Source organism: Salminus brasiliensis, chromosome 16 (genome assembly GCF_030463535.1).
Source record: "Salminus brasiliensis chromosome 16, fSalBra1.hap2, whole genome shotgun sequence".
NCBI classification, from domain to species: domain Eukaryota; kingdom Metazoa; phylum Chordata; class Actinopteri; order Characiformes; family Bryconidae; genus Salminus; species Salminus brasiliensis.
Genome location: NC_132893.1, coordinates 17,882,457 through 17,904,570, shown reverse-complemented (window position 1 = coordinate 17,904,570; position 22,114 = coordinate 17,882,457). Strand labels below are relative to the sequence as shown.

At 38.6% G+C, this 22,114-nt stretch overlaps 2 protein-coding genes across 7 annotated transcripts in view; one reads left to right on the top strand and one right to left on the bottom strand.

The window, feature by feature from the left end:
- Window positions 1–298: 298 nt before the first annotated feature.
- rhbdd2 (rhomboid domain containing 2) lies at window positions 299–3,491 on the bottom strand. Its single transcript, XM_072658759.1, has 4 exons — window positions 3,178–3,491; window positions 2,180–2,584; window positions 1,770–1,920; window positions 299–915 (listed from the first exon to the last, which is right to left on the bottom strand). Exons 1-4 carry the CDS (start codon window positions 3,398–3,400, stop codon window positions 480–482), a joined length of 1,215 nt encoding a protein of 404 aa, XP_072514860.1. The 5' UTR covers window positions 3,401–3,491; the 3' UTR covers window positions 299–479.
- A 4,054-nt stretch (window positions 3,492–7,545) lies between these two features.
- Window positions 7,546–22,114, top strand: part of LOC140536844 (uncharacterized) — a 28,248-nt gene continuing 13,679 nt past the window's right edge. For 2 of the 6 annotated variants that reach the window (XR_011977632.1, XM_072658895.1), the window contains exons 1-19: window positions 7,582–7,607; window positions 7,720–7,866; window positions 11,567–11,655; window positions 14,397–14,768; window positions 14,981–15,088; window positions 15,343–15,399; window positions 15,940–15,987; window positions 16,113–16,186; window positions 17,065–17,315; window positions 18,709–18,748; window positions 18,871–18,908; window positions 19,012–19,154; window positions 20,145–20,256; window positions 20,377–20,447; window positions 20,861–20,908; window positions 21,018–21,076; window positions 21,193–21,230; window positions 21,339–21,381; window positions 21,492–21,520. Coding sequence is in view for 5 of the 6 variants with exons in the window: in XM_072658895.1 (XP_072514996.1) it covers window positions 7,606–7,607; window positions 7,720–7,866; window positions 11,567–11,655; window positions 14,397–14,768; window positions 14,981–15,088; window positions 15,343–15,399; window positions 15,940–15,987; window positions 16,113–16,186; window positions 17,065–17,315; window positions 18,709–18,748; window positions 18,871–18,908; window positions 19,012–19,154; window positions 20,145–20,256; window positions 20,377–20,447; window positions 20,861–20,908; window positions 21,018–21,076; window positions 21,193–21,230; window positions 21,339–21,381; window positions 21,492–21,520 (1,769 nt within the window). In the remaining variant the exon portion in view is untranslated. The other 4 variants (XM_072658897.1, XM_072658899.1, XM_072658896.1 and 1 more) reach the window with 4 other exon arrangements.

Sequence of the window (22,114 nt, the reverse complement as noted above, 5' to 3'; positions counted from 1 at the left end):
ACGTGGTATGGCAGAAACCTAGAAACCTAGATTTCCTTCTTAATACTGAAGGTAATCTTGATTTTGTCTGTCCATTTTTTTATATTTAATATAAATATTGCTATTTAGAACTGCTCAAATAATGCAAAGAAATGATTAGAATAATTATAATGCAAAGAAGTTATTATTCAAATGTAAACAACACAGTACTAATATCTTCTCTGCTATAATTTGACCCTGACTTATCAGTACTATTTGTCTGACTCTGCTCTGTGGAGGCATGAAATAACAGAAACAACACCACCAACGGAAATAGAAAAGTCTTTTAAAATGAAAAGTTAAAAAAACATTTATTACATAAAAAACAAAGAAATATGAAAACAGTCAATTAATTTGTGCCTAGAACGTTTACTTTCTGAAAAACTGTAACCTGAAACTGTTCAGAGCAGGAGCTCCGCGGGTCTGAGGAACCAGTGCTTAAGGTTGCAGTTGGTTTAGTGTTAATGTCCATAACTGGAAATCACAGGAGGTAACACAGAGGCAGCAGTCAGGGACTCTGAGAGAGGAGCTTGAGCTTGAACTGCTACCTGTGGCAAGTTACCAAAATACCTCCCATCCATATTTACAGGAGGGTTAAAATGAGAATGGGCATGGGAAGACTTTGGAGTCCAAGCATTGCTGTCCAGGTGCTGATGACTGTGTCCATGAGAATGTCCACAAGAATGCCCATGGCCGTGGCTATGTCCGTGGCTAGATCCAAAGCTGTTTGCGACGCCATACCCGGAGTATGGTGAAGGCACTGTGTAGTTCTGTTGTGCGTAGGTTGCGTAAGGCCAGCCGTCTAGACTGTTTGGCTGACTTCCTGCAGCTTGAGGAGCGGACAACGGTGCTGGAGCATAGGCCTGAACAGGGTATGACCCTGGTGGTGGGTTGCATCTGAAACAGTGAAAACGGTGAGAAACTGAACTTTTCTATATAATAATTCCACTTTATTAGGACTTTTCTAGGACATTCTTTTACATTTTGAAGCAGTAGTTCAGTGAAGAACCAAATGAACATTATTTATCATTGACCCAAGCTGCAGTCCTTCAGTAAGTAGAAGATTCAAACCTAACATTGCTAATAAACATTGGGACTATCACCAATCCCATCTTGATAAACACATGGCCAGATATGCATGTATTTGAAAGCTTCCTAGACAACCTGGTTAAAAAGATGGTTAAACACTGGAATGGTTACTCAAAATGACACCCCCAGTCTTCAGCTGTTTAAAGGCTTATTTTTCTTTTTCTAGACTAAAATGAATCATGCTGCAATTATTGGGAATTTCTTTACAATGATAAGCCCTCACTTTCCACATCCTTGAGTACTGTTATTTCATAGAAATATATTCATGTAAATATTGTACATGAATATGCAGCTCTTTTGTCGAGCCAGTTGTGATGAAAAGATGAAATAATCATGACGTCAGAAGTAAATCTTGCACAAGGACTAGTGCCTACACATGCTTTAGTGTGTCTTTTAGTGTGTTAGACCAGATTAGTATTCTTCTCTAATCGGCTTGAAAAAATGTAGGTAGTTGGCTTTACCTGTCTTGGTGGAAGCACATACCTCCCAGGCTAAGGGAGGGAAAACTCCTAATATTGGAACAAACTAAAAATTCTGAGAATGATGGGTCAAAATACAAAAAAAAGGTAGGATAATATAATATAAATATTGTAATAATAAAACATTAATATTAGGTGTATTAGTTTGATAATAGGTATAGCAGCAAGTGCATGATCACTTACACAACATGCAGGGTCTTTTTTCGCTCCTCTGCAGATGCAGGGACAAACTGCACCCCTGCGATCTTCTTCAGCAACCTGAATGGCATTTTCTTCTCAAGCACACAAGCTCTGGACTCGGACATCTCCAAAACTGAAAACCATCCCATGCCATCTAATACAAAGCCTTAAGTTAAGGATACATCATCATATGGATGCAACATATGAGTTGTGTAATAAACACCCATGTTAAACATACTCCAATTATACACCCTTATAAATGTAGTGGTGGGTGATGTAGTGGCAAACATATTATTGCACAAGACATGATTTTCATGATACACAATATTTATCACAATATGCATTATATGTTAAGCAATATGATAAACATGGCACAGATTACGGGGTTACATCTTCAATCAACAGAAGGATACACATCTCTCCTATGACTACAGCCACAACGTTGCAGAGGAGCACTGTGTTTGGGATGAAGAGCGTGATAAGAAGTAGCAGGAGCCAGGGAAAAGACGCAGTGGGCACATTAACCCCCAGCAGCGGTGCCTTTCGCATGCGTGAGTTGATGGTCACCATGCCCAATACAGCAAGGGAAACTGGGATTAGGCCTGAAACAGAGCTCCTATTGGTGGGGGGAAACAGCAGCAGCTCCAGGAGTATGTGCGGAAGGCCAACGGAGGTGGAAAGAAGGAGTAGCTGGTGTAGAAACCGCACTGTGCCAACTCCTTTCTCTAACCCGCTGCAGAAGAACACCAGCACGCCAACACTGAGGATGAGGTGTCCCACATCCTTATGGTAGAAGCTGTATGTAAGGAGCTTGTGGACTGTGGTAGGAAGGTGTAAAATTAGGGTCATCAACAGTAGTCCTAAACACCACTAAAGTTCACTGCTGTTCAGAAACCTCAATTCCACGTGAAATCAATTATAGTCAAATATGAGATATTTTAGACTAGATTTATGACAATGCATAATTCCCCTCCTATTACGTGGTTATGCATCTCTTTGCCCCAATGGCAGTATCAGTTCTGTCAGATAAGGGTCACACCAGTGTGTTGAGTTCCTGTCCATTTAGCCCACTCCCCCACCAACTGGGTGCACCTTGCAGCTAGTGTGTGTGTGTGTGTGTGTGTGTGTTTGATTTTGGCATTTCAGTTGAGTGACAGCCAGGACAGGTGACAGATGTCAAAACTGACACCACGTGTCTCAGTAACGTCTGTGATTGGTCGGGATGCTCACAGCACAGCACAGACTGTTTTGGTAGAGGTAGCTGTCTATTTATCTAGCTAGCTAACTACGTTGCAGGCCTTTCTGCTGTTGCTGTGTTACTATTACTATTATTATTATTATTATAATTATTATTATTAGAATGCTGATACGGGTTACTTTTACAATGCATACTTGTGTAATAAGCCCCTACCATGGATGTTGAGAAGCAGGCTGGATTCCAGGCTTAGTAAATGTGAGGAGATGTCCAGGTAATTCGTAACGATGTTCAGGACTGAAGACACTGCGACTACGAACACGATTCCGCTGGTGAACTCCAGCGCAGAAACGGCTTGTGAAACCCCCTGTAGCCCTTTACACAGCGTGGGCAAACGCATTTTCACGGCGTTGTGGAAATGTGGTCTATAGTATAGCATTAGTGTGTAGAAATTATATACAGACTGTTATTGCTGCTAAATGACCATGATGAGAACCACGGGAGCGCTCAACACTTCCGTGCTGAGCAACTTCAGCGCACAGGCTCAAGGTAGTTAATCTGCGCAGCGTTTGCGCAGGAGCGGCTAATCTGTAGTCGCCCAGACTGTCAGCAGCAGTTTTATAAAAAAAAAAAAAAAAAAAGTATTTAAATAATATTTAAATAATACTAATAATTTTAAATAATTATTTAAATACGCACAGAGCTGGATTATTACTTTGAAAGCAAGGACAGATGTTTTGCTGACTTTGAGAGGTGCTGGTAACGCAAATATGTATTTCTGCACATGATAGTTGAATTTGGGTGTCTGGAGTACCAACCCACCCACAAACCTTGAAATTATACAACCAAGTCATTTTACTTTGAGCTGCCCGGGAAAACAGAGCATGCTACCCCACTATCTGACCAGCTCCCAAACACAACCAGTGTTCTGATTGAATCCTGATTGAGTAGCTGGAATCCTAAGGACAGAAAGGCAGGTACAGCAGACTACAGCTGGGACAGAGAGAGAGATTTGAACTCAAGGTGTGTGTACTCGCTGCCCCTAGTTCACTAGTGTGTGTGTGTGTGTTCACTACCACAGATGGGTTAAATGGGTTAATTTCTCTGTACATAGTACAGTGACAAATACGTGCACCTTTACATGTGTGTTTTTTGGTGGTTTTGGATGGTTAATAAAATGGCTATATTTGTATGGTAGACATCATAAACCCTGGTTCTTATCACCACTAGTATAAAGACACCGGAGTTGGTAAACCCTTTCTACAATATCTCATTTTACCACATTTCCAAAACTCTCTGGATGACTTGCAAAGGTAGTAACAAGTATTCACCTTCATCACTCATTCATTACATTCAAAGTATCAACTTAAGCTTTTTACTCAAGTGTAAAGTACTGGTTCCAAAACTACTTGAAGTATAAAAGTAAAAGGAAAACAAATGCAAAAAGCTTAGGCTGTGCCACAGGGGCCTATAGTGCACTACCCCACCTCCCCAAAAAATTTTTTTCTAAAAGCCATAATGACTATAATTGTATATTACACTGTTAATGTTCAGGAAGTTGGGATGCACTCGGCTACCTGATTCAGCTGCATATCTGCTCACTGAAAATGTATGCATTTTAGTAATATCAAATATATTAAAGGAGTATCTATGTGTACTACTGAGCATTAACATGTGTTTCAAGGAGTGGAAAATATGATGAGTAGTTGCCTATAAGTATTGTAATGGTGCAAAAAGTCAAACTTCAGAGGCATGTTATCAATAAGCTTTACTGGAATGTAAATGTGGGGCTTAGTTGGGACATTTCTCTTGAGTCTCTGCCACAGACATCTTTATACTAGGCTACATATGTCTGCTGTGTCCTTGCTGCAGTGTGACGTGACATGTGCAGGTGCAATGGCTCACTTACAAACCAATAGGGTGCCAGTATGGTATATGTTTATACTTCTCATCCAACCATTATTAAAATCACACTTTCCGTATGGCGCGATTTATCTTTATTATTTATTGTTGATGACAAGCTGGAATGAAAACAAACCGAAGTGAAATAGGAGCAATGCACATTTAAAATGTAAGGAGTAGAAGTAAAAAGTCAGCTGAAAAATAATTAGTATAATAATTAGTATAATACAGTATAGATATAGAAGTATAGATAACCAAACTTTCTACTTAGGTAAGGTAACTAAGTATTTATACTCTGTATTTGACACCTCAGATGACTTTGTGGTGGCCTTACCCATTGAATCATACAGAAAACTTGTAAAATATCAATGTAATCCCCCCAATAAATGGATGAATGAGTGAGTGAGTAACTAAATCAATTCTAGTGGTTCTTAAGTCAGTTTACCTCAGGGTCCTGGACATACAATGAGTTGCCTGCATTACTTGTTTTCTTATTCTTGGTTATACTTGGTTTTGCAATCCCTTTGCATTAGTAACCGTGCCAGTTCTTTCAGTTAAGGAATACACTGGTCTCACAAATTCCTGTCCTGAGTTTGAATCCACTTTTCCACAAACTAAGCACACTTTTTAACTATTGTGATGTGTTAAAATGATGTTGGGATTTGGTATTTCGGTCTGGTAATTTTGCTAGTTAGTTAAAGTGTTCCTGTCGTTCATCATATCTGTTAAACCAGTCCCACATAGACTTGAACAGATATGAAACCTGCAGTTGTTCTCCTGGAACGCTTGATCGTCAGTGCTGTGTTCTGTTCGCCTATGAAGCATAGCTAATATGGACAGGAGACTGGTGCAATCCTTACCTAACATGACTGATGCTGTCACTGGGACAGTAGGATGTGTGGACCCTATCGTCAGAAGACTGTAAGCTTGATTCCCAGAGATCCTACTGCCACCTGTGGCTAGGAGTCCAAGACAGAATAACTGGCCTCACTCTCTTTGAATGGGTAGGATAGTGCTCCTCTCCCCCAACACTTAACATGACCACCAGTATTAGCCAGCATAAACTAGCAGAAAGATGCAGTGGCACTAACAACGTCACTGGACAATTTAACACACTTGAAGCAGAATGCTAGCTGCCCAAGGACATAGCTTTTTGCCATTTTGTCACAAGCTCTATTGTGTTAGCCAAACAATCTTTTCAAAATAGCATCTAAATATAGATGATGGTGTTAAGGTATTGCTCCATGGGCCATCCTGAAGCAGAGAAAAACAAGCAAGGTGCCATTCCATTCTTTTATCTCAAGACAAAGACTTTACAACTCACCACCTACAGTTGGATTCGTGCCTGTCATGATTTCACACATCTCTCAACACATTTTTGACATTCCCCCTTTCTCTGCCTCTGTGTCTGTCCTGGGTTCCCTCCAGAAGTTATGGAAGAGCTCAGTCTGCTGAATAGATTGAAAACATGCTGACAAGGATAGCAGACTGTAAAAACAGGAAGTATGAGGTCAGTTATTGAGTCTTCATATCCATCAGTCTTGTACTTCAGTAACAAGAATAGCTGCATTAGTGGTTATTCTCCATTACTTCTAATTCTTTGTAATCCAACAGTAAATAAACTCAGATTGGTTTGATATGAAATGGTTAAGTGAAATCTAAAAAAACAACAAAAAAAATTGGGGACTGTTTTGTTCAAAAACATTAGTAAAATATTATCTGAAGGATCAGGCAGCATAATCGGGACCATTTTATATAATATTATCCAGGACGTTTTAAAGCAGCATTATGCGAGATTTGGAATTTCTTGCTCTTGGGTGCCTCCTACAGTCAGGGATTGATATTTGCACTGTGAGCTGTCCCTAAACACATGCTCACATGCATTTCTGGACTGCTTCGAGATACAGAACTGTCACTGAAAGTAAAAGAAGCATGTGGACTGACGTGGTAGAGCAACAGTACAAGATTTACTAGTACAAGGTTACGAAGTGTAACAGAGTTCTCACAAGTGTTTTCATGCCCGCTTCTCCCGGGACTCCCGAGCCCCGGGACTGATATAGCCCTTATTCTCTCTACTACAGCGGGGTCAGTGGGGCATCACAATGATTCAGAAGCTCTTATTTCAAGGTGAAAATACTGCTGAATGTTGCTTTAAGCTATCATCAGCACTATGAACCATTCTTATGTCTACATTTCTCTTGAACATTTCACATCATTTTATTTCATTGTGCAGAATTCTTGACAGTGGACTGTGGACTTCATCCTTTATCCAAGCCTGATGGATGACTTTTAAAGAATGATACAGCTATTACACTATGGATTGAGGTTTACTCCTGTCATTTGCATCCTGGAACACCTCATGTTTTGGTGTAATATTTAAAAAGGCTCATTAAACTGTGTATTGTCAGCTCTTACAGTATAAAAGTGGGGTTAAGCTTAGCCCAGAGCAAACAGCAGTATCTATAGTAACAGGTCAAACAGGAAAATAGGCAAAAACAAAGCGTGAGAAAAAGAAAACCCTGCAGGCACAGGGCAGGGCTGGGCTGGGCTGAGCCAGGTACGCACCGAGTGACAGGTATGATGCAGTAGTGGGTGGAACCTCTCGAGTCTTGATGCTGATAGTGAAGATAAGGGTGTATCACAATGTCAGTCTGTAGAGGCGGAACACTTTTCCCCCTCCAAGGAAGCTCAGATCATCAGGTTGGTTAGAGCAGTTGTAGCCTGAAAGAGAAAAGTAGCTACATGTAAGTGATAAATACAGCTAGAAGGGTTAGACAGACATTTTTTTCTTTTTGTTTTCAGGTACATTTCTTAATTTATATAGTTTTCCAGAAGACTCTTTTGACAGTTTACCAGGCTGGATTCTTATATCACGCCGAAAAGGAGTCTACGGGTTGTGGAGAGGAGCGGTCGAGTGGTTGCGGATGGAGGCGGCTCCGCTAACGGTCGTGATGGTCTGAGCTGTGGGGGTCTCGCTGCTGCTGACCTCCGCCCGTCCACCAGGTAGCTAGTTAGTTAGCTAGCTATTAGTAAACCAGCTTGGTAGCTGACAAAGTGCACCGTATTTAAACTATCTATCTAGATAAAACGATTCAGTGAATGTTAAATAGCCGCTGAAGCAGTCATTTAGTAATCATAGCTAGCTGTGTCTTTTAGAGGGAGCTTTAAGAGAGCTGGTTAGCGGTTTAATCACGGTCTGAGAGTCCAAATAAGGGCAGTTTTGTTCAGTTGGCCGGTCCTGCTGAGAGAAAGGTGAGAAAATGCTAAAAATACAAATAAAAAATGGTAGCTAAATGCTTACTTTCCTCACCATGTTGGTGTATTTCTGTGCAGTGTGTGAGGGAAGGGACGTGGGTGATTTTAGGCTCTGGTCAGTTGAGGGCAACGTTTGCCTAAAACCACCCTCAGACGTTAGCTAGCTAACCTAGCTATCTATAGTTACTTCATTGATATAGCTAGATAGCTAAATTAAGTACAAGTGAAAGTATCTAAAAACACTTCAACTGAGTTTTAAAGTCAGCTTTTGCCAGTAAAAAATAAAATAAATATAAAAATAAAAATACATTTGTCATTTTAGGTCAATTTAGGTCAAAATGTGTGGGTGTTAACAGAAAATGCTGACGGTAGAAAGTGAGGAGTGTGGGTAACAGTAAAGCATCCCAGTCTCCTAAAAGAAGAATAATTGCCCCACATATATAAACATATAATAAATACATACATAAATGAATAAATAAATGCCACTGAGCCACTGCTCAATTTACCAGGCTGGAGTCTTATATCACGCCGAAAAGGAGTCTACGGGTTGTGGAGAGGAGCGGTCGAGTGGTTGCGGATGGAGGCGGCTCCGCTAACGGTCGTGATGGTCTGAGCTGTGGGGGTCTCGCTGCTGCTGACCTCCGCGCGTCCACCAGGTAGCTAGTTAGTTAGCTAGCTATTAGTAAACCAGCTTGGTAGCTGACAAAGTGCACCGTATTTAAACTATCTAGCTAGATAAAACGATTCAGTGAATGTTAAATAGCCGCTGAAGCAGTCATTTAGTAATCATAGCTAGCTGTGTCTTTTAGAGGGAGCTTTAAGAGAGCTGGTTAGCGGTTTAATCACTGAGCCACTGCTCACCTTTAAAATCTCCAGGTGGTCAACAGAGCATTCACTGGAAGAGCTTAACCAGTGTCCACACTTCCCTAAGACAACTGAGTACACCAGCATCATTCCTTAGCCATTATAAACGGTACAGATCTGCCTAATGGATGTCCAGCCTAGGTCCACACTGTATGCATCCTACCACTATAAGAATATTGAATATACTTAATATAATTTTACTCTTAACTCTAATCAGAAGCATCCTGACATTTCTGAAGAGGTCTTTATCTGAAAGCTACACATAGCTTTCATGAAATGGCTAAACGCAGAAGGCGTAGCAGCTTTTTAAACACCCAGAATAAAATCAAGGAGTTATTATGCTACCCAAAAGAAATAGTGTACTTATCTTTAGCATGCATATTATACTTTATTTAGATTGATGTAATATAGGCACTGCAGAAACAGCGTTCATTTAGCTTCTAAGTTAATAAAGTTATTTGAGAGTTATTTGAGAGACACAGTCTGTACAAACAAGAAAGCTATTGTCCATGAGTTGGAAACAAATGTGACTTTTCCAGTCATGACAGGGCAGAACAATAGGTTTACCTCACAGGTGAAATACAAAGCAAGAATGTTTAAAAGCATGTTTACCTCCCTGTTACCTGTGTGTGTGTGTGTGTGTGTGTGTGTGTGTGTCTGTGTGTCTGTGTGTGTGTGTGTGCAGTCCATTACAGGCATAAGCGAATGAATAGTTTCAGAAACTGTGTACATATTATTTTAAGATTAACATTGGTATTGATAAGACAAATCACTGCAGGGAGAGGTGTATTATTTCCTCTACCGAACAACCAAGAACGCTCGCTCAATTTTAGGTGTGTTCGGAATAGGTATGTGGTTTTAATGCTGCTGTGTTTGCCTTGTCATTATTTGTAATTTACTTAAGATTCTCTTGCATAACCTGTAATAAGTCACTTTTTGCTATAATACAAATATCCGGTGTGCTTTTTGTATCAGACAGACGTGAGCTTAGCACACACATTCAACAAGATACCACGAAGTAAAGTAATCATGCTCATCGAAAGATTCATTTTAGAAAAGAATTCATTTGGATAGCTTAGTGTGGCTTATTTCAGTGTTGAAAGTGCATACCTGAACCAAAAATATGTATCATTTAATATATACTTTTTATATACTTTAAAATATTAAAATAATTGCACATTTTGAGAGCTACAGTTTTAAAGTAAAGAAGTTCTGACTGTATTTGACCAAAAGGAGGCTTCTAATTTAGATTCTTTGATTAATTATATATTTAAATGTAATAATAAACTATGTAAACATTACAAATGAATGATGGATTGAATTAATGAGATTCAGTTAGTAATATTTGCAGATTACACTGGGCTATCTTTCGCGATCCCCTTTCAGAAATGGAGTAAACATGAGATTAACCTAAAGAACCTTAAGAAAGGTTGAATTTCATTTAAAAGGCAATATACGTGTTTTGTTATTACTTTTAAAAATTCAGTAATAATAAGTCTACCACGTTAACATATGGCTTATTAGAAATGTAAACGAAAAGCATTGATTATTGAAGTTTCCAATGTTCATCACCAACATCCAGTAAGAGCAATAGTGGGTGCATGCCCAAACCAATGGTTATATGTTATCTCTATTGCACAGCTGTAGAAATTGTTGCTACAGTGTGGCCTCTTCAGGGGAACTGTAGCGTTCTATTGTCTTTGTTATTGAAACAATGTTTCAGTAAGGACAATGACCAGTGACATCTGCATTTACATATATGGGAAATGCATAAAGTAAACATTGGAAATTGTGGTGAAATATGTATGAATAAAACAGAAGAGCAGTTCTTCCTCAGGTGACTGAGAAAGTGCAGGATGTAATCACACTACAGTATATTGGCAAGAACAGCTCATCCACAGCTACACAGAGACAGGTATTAGGCTGAGGCATGGTTACTGCAAGTTTTGTTCCATGATGAAATATTGGGTCACAGTGATTCTTCCAGGAAGAACAATCCACACGGCACTAGTTTTTAAAAAAGTTAATGTGAGAATGTGTATTTTTTTAAATATGCAAAGAATACTTCCAGAAATTTCCAGAAATGCAAAATGTAAAAAAGGTCAAAAACATCCTAGAACCTATGCCAATGCACATAGTAGCTGTTCTGCTGGCAGATGGTGGCTCAGTACCTTTATTTAACTTTTTGGACGTTTACATATGCGTATCATGGACATAAAAGTCATGGCAATATTGGACGTTCAGTGATTTCTTTGAATTGTTCCTTTTTGGGACAGAATTAGTATCTTTAAGCATAATAATCTAGTTTAAGTATTCTTTAAGAGATAAAAATACACTAGAATTAGTTGGACAAGTTTACTTTTTTTGGGGGGTTTCTGAAATCAACACAGGGCCAAAATTATACATATAAATTCTGATCATACGTATCAGCTTTCTGAAAATTGGTAGCAGGCTTAACCCAGCATTTTGAAGAGTTTTAAGAGTTTTAAGAGTTTTAAGAGTAGGATCTAGGTCCCAAATGTCTGAAATACCCAATTAAATTATAGGAGACTATCTGTAATGACATTGCCAATCTCTGTTGCAGAATGGTGAGTTCTGCGCTCTGTGGAAGGCATGGCAGGCCGAAGAAACTTCTGGACTTTGTCCTGATTTTCATCCTTCTGCTTCATGCTGGTAAGGCTGGGTTTCACACACTATAGCAGCTTTCCTATAACAGTCAATTTAACAGCAGTGCAATTTATTAATAACATTTTTTGTCTTCGATTTACACATACCAAGGTTTTTTTTTGGTAGATTTCTGTAGCCATATATATCCTATATACTAATATGTTACATACACTAAAGACAAATCTGTTGGTACAGTATTGCTATTTTAGTCACCACTAATTATATTAGAAATCAAGTATCTATTATTATTAGTATTCAAGTGATGAGAGTGTAAGGGTAGCTCTAGGGCAAGGCCTCCTCCTGCCACCAGGGGGAGGCCCCGAGTCACCCCAGCCAGTGATTGAGCCCAATTCCCTACACCTGGGCAGTAGGCTATATGGGCACACAGATCCAGTTGCCCCACGGCTGGATCTTTTGACTCTGGTCGTGTGTGTCTGTGTAGTTCTTGAGTTGAAGGCTGAGTGTGTGTCACTCCCCTTCATGTGCCTCTCCCGAGTCTGTCTCCTTGTGTCTGTGCAGTGTGTGTGTCTGTGTGTGTGTGTGTGCGTGTAGCACACATACACTCGTGTAGCAGAGGAAGGCAGGAGTGTCTGTCTTCCCTGGTGTGTGTGCGCATGTTTGCACACATACACTTGTTTTACAGAGGAAGGCAGGAGTGTCTGCCTTCCCTGTAACTTCCCAGTTTTCTCGTTTCTTTTGGGAGATCCTTTTTGCCCTTAGTTGTATTTCCCTCTAGTGTTAAAGAGGTAGCCAGCTCTCCTCTGGCGTCCTTTGTTTGTTTGTTTCCTGCCTTTATTTCGCGTTAGACGTGACGTCTCATTTTTCATTTGTTTATTTGTTGGCTGCTTTCATAACTGCAGCTTTGGTGAAGCGGCAGAGCGTTCAAACCGCGCTGTAAGTGAGCACCACATTACAGAGAGCCTTTTAAAAAACGCCAAACAACAAACGTTCAGTACAACAAAAGGAACAGTAACAAAGCACATACACTTTTCTAATGCCCAGTCTTATGGAATATTAAACAATCAACAATATTTTTTCATTGGGTGATGTCACGCTCTAGCTAAAGCTAGAAAGGCTAAATAATATATTTGATCAAGGCCTACATACAGTATCCTACCCATCAATGATCTGTTTAAATATGTATTATCATCAAACAGGCAACTACAGGTATATATTGAGAAAGGAAGTGCGAATCATTTTTAAGAAGTAAGCACAACAGCCATTAGGGCTGGGCAATATAGTGTACATATTGGATATTCTGAACTAATGGTTCAGTTTCTAAAGGGACACTCAACAGAATACAGTCTTGTGCAAATGATGGCATAGAGACATCGCTGCTAAAGGTACCAGCACAATGACTTTATTTGACAACGTAATCCAGTGCAGTTTGCTGAGTCACTAAATTGTTATTATTTTAAAATATTATTTTAGAAATATGCCCCCCTCTACATTATTAGTTGCATTATATTGCTTGCATGTGTATTGTCATGCGTTCTTATTTTTTGATAGATTGATAGATAGATTAGATACTTAGGAAGGAAATTTAGCAGCCTCTAGCAATAAATGTAAAAAAATGCATTTGAAACCAACCGGAGATGAAAGGCATACTGAATAAATATGTGCATATATTGGTGTCCAGGAGTGCAGATGTACAGGATGTACAGTAAAGTGTACATAGTGCAGATTAAACCTATGATTAAACATCATTCTGTTTATGTTCCTTCCTTTGCAAGCCTGATTATTACAAACCTAAAAAAAATATTTTCACTTTTTTGTGGTTGGCACAGCAGTGATGTGGGTACTACTAATTATCCTCCTTTCTTATCCTCGTTTCTATTAGATGCATATCTTATCTGGCTATGTATGCTGAGCTGCATATCTCTTTGTGTTGTGAAAACACAGTACACTCAGATCTACTATTTAGTGTGTCACCAGGTGGCAGTCAGGCCTGTTAGTCACTGAGTTTCTGCTTTGCAATCAGTTGGAAAGACAAAAGCACATAGGACACCAAATATAACCCAGTCAACCAGCTGGACTGGTTTCATCTTTGATCTCAAACAAGAGCTGGTTTCTGCCTCTGAGACTGCAAGAAAAAAACATTGAGGATATGAATATGGGAAAGAGAGAGATGTGGGTTTTAAAGAAAGAAAGAAAGTCTGGACAAGGGCAAGTCTGTTTTTTTGACTCGAGACGGTATTCGTCGCTCATGCTAGGGTGCAGTTCTCTGGAACTTGCCAAAGGGGGCGTTAATAAGATTTGACCATGTAGGGAGCTCAAACTCTTTTTTTTTTGTATTTTTAAACTGTAAATAATGGAAGTTATATTGTTTAAATCTGGCTTTTTGATATCAGGTCATCATTTATCATATCATAGGCCATCATAATCATATGAAAAAAATACATTTTGGGAGGTGGAACATGCCTCCTGAACTCCTGCCAAAAGTTCTTTGAGTTCTCTCCCCTCCTAAATCACTATATGCTAAGATCATATAAGTCTGAACTATCAAATTTGGTAAATTGATAACAATGTTATACAACAATAGTCATGTTATTGCAACCTTCACATTCTTCAAAATGGCAATTTTTCAGTACATGGAAAAACCTATAAACTTTCAATGGAAGCCAGATTAATACATTTTTTAGATTTTAGATTCACCATGAAGTCATGACATGTTTAAAAGTATATAGGCTTTTTTCCTCAGTTCAAAATTATTTATTGCCTCATGTTCACTTGTGTTTTCTTCTCAGTCAAACCTGCCTTATCCTCATCAACAGACACAACACCAGCAACATCACTAAAGACTTCATCATCAGTGACAACTGTTACTACAGAAACCACTGGAACTACATTTACAGCACATTCGACAGTAAGCACCCCACCTGAAAAAACCTCAGACCCAACCTTGCCATCAACTGTGGCATTGTCAGCAACTGTCGGAATTACAACGTCCGTAACTACACCCAACTCCACTGTGCCACAGAACTCATCCACGATTTCAGCTATCTTAGCAAATGTCTCATCACCTTCACCCTATCCAGGATCATCTCTTCCACCCACATCTACTAATACTTCTACCATTTCAACTCCATACACAACTCCACACCAGCTCACAACATCTGGTAAGGGAGAGAAAAAGTTGTGTTCCTGTCTGTCTCGTTTTGCTGGAGTACATTAGAAGGTTGCTAAACTCATGTTTGGCTGTGAGGCCTGCCACCATGTACCGAAATTTCCTTTAATGCTCCTTAATGACAAGCCTGATTTAGAAATGAGCTTTTTTTTGTTGTTCTTGGTGTGGGGGGTTTTAATGCTGTCTTGTCCTGCTGTCTTAAAGGTTCAGATATCACAGATGGAACAAACACACCAACATTGTCAGTGGCGAACAAAACCACAGAAATCACTATGACTTCACTGGCCACAGCAAGCTCTCATGCTGCAACAGGTGAGTTAGCCAAACACAGTGGCCTTTGTTGTTGTGTGATTCTCAAAGTGAGCACTGGAAGGTTGCTGTACTGACCCACTGACTCATTTTTGACTGGCCATATTTGGCCAGGCATCATGCACTCATTGTTCTCCTGTTGCCACTTTTTTCCTGAACCTGATAAAACAGCTATTGTTTTTGTTTTGCTATTGTTTTGTATTAGCTGGTGTGGAATTTGACTGTTGCATTTTCCTTGCTTATTCTTAAATGACCAGGGACCACAGATCGAACAGACACACCCACATCGTCAGGAGCTGCACATAATACAACAGGTACACTGCCTTTTGTTTTTATTTGTTTTTGCATTGTGTAATCCTGAAGAATTGTTCTGCTGATCACCACCGGGAAAATAGTTTCTGGTTGGTGTGCCTCATGTAGGGCTGGGCGATATGGTAAAATAAATAAATATAATACAATATTTAAAGACTTTTTACATGTAATTACAGACTAAAAGCATCACAGCAAAAGATTCTTATAAACTGCTGTTCCGATACTCTCCTGTACTGAATAAAGTGATTTTTATTTATCTGCTGCTCTTCATCTAATTAAACCAGTCGAATTACACTGTTAGTAATAACACCTGCAGCTGATGAGTGTGTGTTATACACTAACAATATCCTCGATATGCTTAGAAAAGCATAACAAAATTTATCACAATACGATAAAATATTGTCATATTGCTAAGCTCTAGCTTTGTGATGTTCCTATCAGAGCATCATATATAAAGCAGACCTCTGTTGCTACCATTTTGACATGTGGTAATAGCAAGACATGCCCATAATTATTAATTAATTCATTTTATTCATTCATAGTGGCAATGCCCATGCCTTGCAATGTCACACAGAACTGTGGCAATGAGTGTGAGTATTCATCTTCATTAAATCATTAAAATGAAAAACTTTTAACATTATTTCAAGTAAAGAATAAAAAGTTGTTCATTAATAAATAATAATAATATATATATATATATGTCTGTCTCTTGCAGCTGTGTACTATTGGATGATGATCAGTGTTGAAGTAACTGGAAATTTGACCAATGAGTCAGACATTACTGCATGGGTAAATACTTGTACATCTTTTTGGTTTACATTTTTTTTATAAAATGTTATCTGATTTTTCACCAATTTTCTCCCCACCTTGAGCTGCCAATTACCAATTACCAACCCTGTACGTACTCTCCCCCCATTGCACCGATGCCCTCAACACTAGTGAGTGGGTACCAACACACACACCCTCTGACACGTGCGCAGACAAGCTCAGACTCTCATTTTTTGAACTGCTGCCGATACAACACCAGGCAACCAATGCGCCGCATACCTGGCTCCAACGCAACAGCCCAGAGACGCCAGTGACGGCCAGCTCCGCAGCGAAGAGGGGAAAGAGTGCCATCTACCCACCCAGGAGAGAACAAGGCCAAATGTGCTCTCTTGGGGCCTCGACTGCCGATGGCTAGCAGCATGACTGGGATTCGAACCTGCGAACCTCTGATCATAGTGACAGCCCTTAGTCTGCTGAACCACTCGGGGCCCCTTAGTTATAAAACTTTAACTTTTAAACTGCATTATTTATATATCATCTGAGGGACATCTTTTATTGAAAATCACAGTCAGAAAGGGGGAAGGGACTTACGTTATACCCACACCTACACTAAAATTGATCATTTTTTTATAAATCAGTTATAAGTTCTCAGATTTGGGAATTTTATTTTCTTAGAGGGCAGGGCAGATGTTGACCAAACCAATCTGCATAGGTAAACACTAATGTACTGAATTATAAAGCCTACGGTAAAACCTCTAATCTACTAAATTAATACAGCATTTCCATTTTCCTATTACTACACAGTCCCTTAACATACCATGAACCATGGTCATGTGCAAGAAATGTAACATCTTATAGTAGTCTTACAAAATACATTTCAACTGTGCTATTTCTTTTAGCTCCGGAATCTGTTCCAACAACATCTTGGTGAATGCAGCTCTACTCGTAATGCCACGACCACTGCCCCTGCCACTACTGCTACTCCATCACAAGTGGCATCAACATTTACCACCCTACTCCTTGAGCTTAGTAGTGGCTTAGACACCAACATCACAGCAACCACCTCTGGCAACTTCAGTTCTGCTCCCACTACACGGAATGTCAGCATAGTTACTGCAGTTCAGTTTCAAAACTGGACGTCTGAAAGCAGGTAATGTGACGACCAGAATTGTCTTCGTAAGTAACAATGTACAGTACCTTGTTAAAGGGTGTGTAGGCATTTTCTGGTTTTATTTTCTGGTGAAAAAAACTGTCTCACTTGGAGGTATCTACAAAAAGGTCATGACAACCTTTTAAGGCTTGGAAAATTCCCCTTATCCATCATAATACAGTAAGCTGAACGTTCTTTAGCAATCCACATTTAATCCACGTTATCTAATGTATTAGTAGTGAAGTCAGGATCAGATTAACCTCATCTTAGTATTGTCTCCACGTCCTTAATAATGATGTTCCATTGTTTTAGTGATAATCTTACCCATGGGTTTATAATCTTTTATCTGTCATTATTGCTTGAATAGGGATATCTCCTGAAAAACATCTCCATATTGTTTCATCTTGTCTTGTAATGAGGATTACACTAGCATATCATTGGTCTTATCTGGGCTGCAAAAAATATTTCCATAGGCACAGTAATGCACCCTTTGTCCTATTTCAGCTAAATTTGTACTTTTATCCTTGGTTTCCTGCCTCTCCATATGTATCTTGAATTCCATAAGAGAGGTACTATGGGACTAAGTTTTGTTTTATTGATTCTGTGTCAAAGAAAAAGATCAAATTCCATCTTTTACTATCAGCCCTAATTTTAGCATTTATTGGGTTGTTAATATTAGTAGGTCTGTAATACCTTTAATTCTGACAAATACGACAGCAAGTCATCAGCAATTAATTTTTAAATAATGCAATTTTGTGCTCATCCCCTTTAATATTAATCCCTTTAATATTTTTGTTTATGTTGGAATTTGCAAATAAAAGTGCTTTGTATTTATATTTGTATGGTATAAGTTGATTAAAAATATATGAATTTACTTGATTTTTGGAATCCTCATGTAAGGAGGATAAGGCTAGTTGAGGCTAGTTATGTGGCTTTAGCAGTAGTATTGTACATTTTAAGCCGCTGGTGTTATGGAATAGTGTTAAAGTTTAGTAACTGACTTGCTTTTGTGCAGCATGTGTGTTGCTTGTAGTATAGATGTATCAAATTTCATATTTTGGCTCATTAAGGACCTCTGAGGATCCTTTTCTTTTTCATCACACAGTGTGAAAGCAGCGACTTTCAAAAAATCTCATGCATTTGAGTCATACAGAAATCCTGTTTAGAGTTCCTATTACGGGTATGGCGGCAACTAAAGCATGACGCACGTCTTCAGAGGTCTATGCAGTGCTTAGTTAGCAGCCTTTCATCCTTATTGGTAAAATATTTGACATGCACAAAATTAGGATTATATCACTGGTCTTAGTAAATAAAGGACTCCATGGTAAGGTCAACAGTAGACGGCTGTTCTAATAGCTTAAGTGATGTTCTTTTCTCCTTGTTTGCTTTTCAGTTCAGTAAAAGAAAATGAAACGGCTACCAGTTCCTTTCAAGTAAGCACCAATTTCTGTTTTATTGAGTTTGGTTGGTGTGTTTACTCTGCTATTGTGTGGTTTCTCATTAGCTGTGTGTATATTTGGAATGACTCATTTTTTGTGAACATTGTTATTTTCAGAACATTGAGGTCATGTGTGACGAGAAGACGACCATACGGTCAGTTACGCCTGTAGTTATCTCTTGGAACCCCATCCAGTGAAATGTTCTAATACAGTGCTGAACATTATCTCTGATGCCACTGATTCTGCTTGTCCCACAGAAACACTTTGTGCACTGTGCTGTTGGAGTTGAGTCAACAAGCCAGTCCGTGCTGCATCGCAGACATTGTAAACTGTGGAAAAAAAGTGGATTTGAACTCCACCATCCAGGGCCAGGTGGTTGGAAACAAAGTAGATAGAGTAGGTAGGTGTCATCACACATGTGTCCAACAATACAATTGTGCAATTAAGGGTCAGTGTGCAATTATCTGTAAATAATCTGTAAATAATATTGTTCTCAGGTTTTGACTTTTATTATTTATATTGTGTATATACTTCCCCCACTGTGGGACTAATAAAGGATCATCTTATCCTTTTTTATTTTATTAGCAGGATACAAAAACGAAAGAGATTGATATCTGGAATGTGAAAAAGTTTTTTGTTTTGTTTTTGTAATAGCAACGCTATATTATCCGTAGAACGAAATAAGGGGAAATAGTTTATAATAAGCCCACTTACCCCCTCTTTTATCTCATTTAAATATTAGAAATTATTTCCATGGTAGGTTTACCATGTTTACCAAGTTCAATTTTGACAGTTATAATTCACACCTGTTTTATATTTATTTGCTTTAAAAAAAGGAAACCAATAGTTATTCTGACTTTATTGGTAGATTTCTTTGTGTGTTGAATTAGAGAAAATGCTTAAATTCATACCTTTAAATTGGCACTGCTAGCCCCAATAAGCCCACTAACAAATTTTTGACAGGATATTAAATCTTGTTCACTAGGTACGCTGTTGCAGCCTTTTATTACATATTGCTGTTGCACTCTGCTGTTTGCTTTTGCCGTTTCCATATCCAGTGCATAAGTCCTGTGCATGACCATGTTTTTTTTTGCAATAGACAAAATCAGAATGTTTATAAACATTAAGGTTTGCAGTACTCACGCTTTTTAGTTCCCTATAAGATACAGTAAGGGTAACTGGTACTTTTACTTTACTTTTGTACTTCAGTACAGAATGGATTAGAAATGAGGTAGAGCTGGTGTATTACTGAAACTGAAATGTGTGATAGGATCTTATTAAGCTTATTAGGTCCAAAAATAATGTTAAAATCCTGTTGAGTTGTATGTACTCATGTACAGATAGATTTATAGATTGCTTTTGCAAGTAAGTTTGCCTGATTTGCCAACAGTGAAAGGGGTTTGTAATGATTCTGCGACTGAAATTGGAAGCTTTAGGAGTTGTAACGGTTCTATTGCCTTGGATGTTCCCTGTCTGTCAAATACCACAGCTAACAGCTCATGGTGAGTTTAACGGCAGCCAATATTACCAATATTAAATTACATGATGAACTCTGTTACATACTTGCATACCTTTTATGTGCAACCTTATGTACATTCTGATGTTTTTTTGCATTGTTTCAGCAATGGAACCAATGACATTGTGTATGTCTCTTTCGGGACACAGGATCTAATAAACTGCAGCTCTAATTATGGTAAGTATAGAAAGCTATGATTAATTATCTAATTATAGAAAGCACATAATGGCTGAGTTGGTCTTCAGTTATGTTGACCAGCATGATCCTGTTACCGCACTTACTGAATTTCGGACAGATCCGACCTTATTGACCGAAGGATGTCCCCAAAGTAATACTAAGCCTAGGCCTGTGATGGACTACTTGTGTATGACAGTTCCCAGAGTTACCAAAATTAGATCTCATCCACCCTAATTATATATATTTGTTCCTCTTTATACATTAAATAAATTCAGATATTTATCAAGGTCATTTGGTAATAAAAGATAAGCTAATTATTGCCAGTCCCAATTGCTGAACTGAGTTAGCGTTTAGTGTTATCAAGACATTCAAATGAAGTTATTATCATTCTAATAATAAATTCTATTTCTCAGAAAACCATGCAGATTACTGTTACTGTTCATCCTACTGCAACAGCACTGGTAAGGTCCTAACAAATCTGAAAATAATAGTTGTATGAATTCATAGCTTCAAATACAGTTTCAACTCAAGCCATCTTTCTCTGTCTTCATCTCTTTTTTTTTTTTATAGCCGCCTATTACAGTTTGGACTTTGTAGTTACAAACTCCAGCATTAATACAGAATCACTGGTATGTTTAAATTGTTTATCTTGGATATGTGTATATACCATTTAGTTGATAAAAAGGTGAACTGAGCTGTCATGTGCTATAAGGTTGATTCTTTTGGGGGGTGTGGGGGTCCACAGATTCCAGAATTATTAAACAAATCACAGTGTGTCAATGAGTAAGTCTACAGCCATCTGTTTTGTATTGGTTAATAAATTAGGCCTTCATTGGCCTTCCTTTCTTGCCTCTAGGCAAGCCACTGAAATATTACTCTTTCCTCATTTAGCTCTGGGTGCAACCTATGGCATAACGTTTCAAACATCTATGAAGTGAGTTATGTCTTGATATTTAGAGATAGTAGTGCAATCATGTATTTCTAGAATAAAGTTATTTTCCAAAGAATATTTATAACAGCCTAATAACCGCTTTGTTCATACAGAATTCTACAGTCCAGTGTACAGTAAAAAGGTAAGCTCCTGTTTAGCTACAATATGAATTTGGGTTTTGTTAATGTGTTTAGTAGATAATATGTGTTTAGTTGTGGTCTAAATGGTTCAACTGCCATTACAAATTAAGTTTATTAGCAAAATGTACTTTCAGCTGTTTGCAATTAACCAATCATTTTAAATAGCTCAACACAACTAATAGAACAAGCTTTCTCCCAATTTAACAGAAAATGCCACTTTTAATGATGTCTGCAGTCTCAGAATTATTCAACCCCTTCATTATAATTGTCTTTTGTCCTTAGTGGAGCACCCTTTTGCTATTATGGCACAATGCATAGCCAGACACCAGCTTCTGGACACGGTCCTGAGTGTTCTTAGCCCATTCCTTATTGACAATCTGCTTAAGTTCGCTAATATTCTTGGGTTTCAATACTGCAACCACCTTCTTCAAATCCCACAAAAGATTTTCAGTCAAGCAACTGTGACTGGGAATCTTCCACGGCATCTTCTAAAACCAAGTCTTGGTGGATTTTAAGGTATGCTTGAGATTGTTGTGCTGTTGGAAAGTCTAACAGAAAAAGTCTCACAGAAGGCATGACGTTTTCTCCTAGGATTT

Bases quoted from the DNA above. Each gene is read 5' to 3' on its own strand.
- rhbdd2 (XM_072658759.1), bottom strand. From the start codon at position 3,400: ATGCTATACTATAGACCACATTTCCACAACGCCGTGAAAATGCGTTTG. The intron at 2,585-3,177 runs GTAGGGGCTTAT...TTCCTACCACAG, and splicing joins CCTGCTTCTCAACATCCATG to TCCACAAGCTCCTTACATAC. The intron at 1,921-2,179 runs GTATCCTTCTGT...GCTTTGTATTAG, and splicing joins TGTAGTCATAGGAGAGATGT to ATGGCATGGGATGGTTTTCA.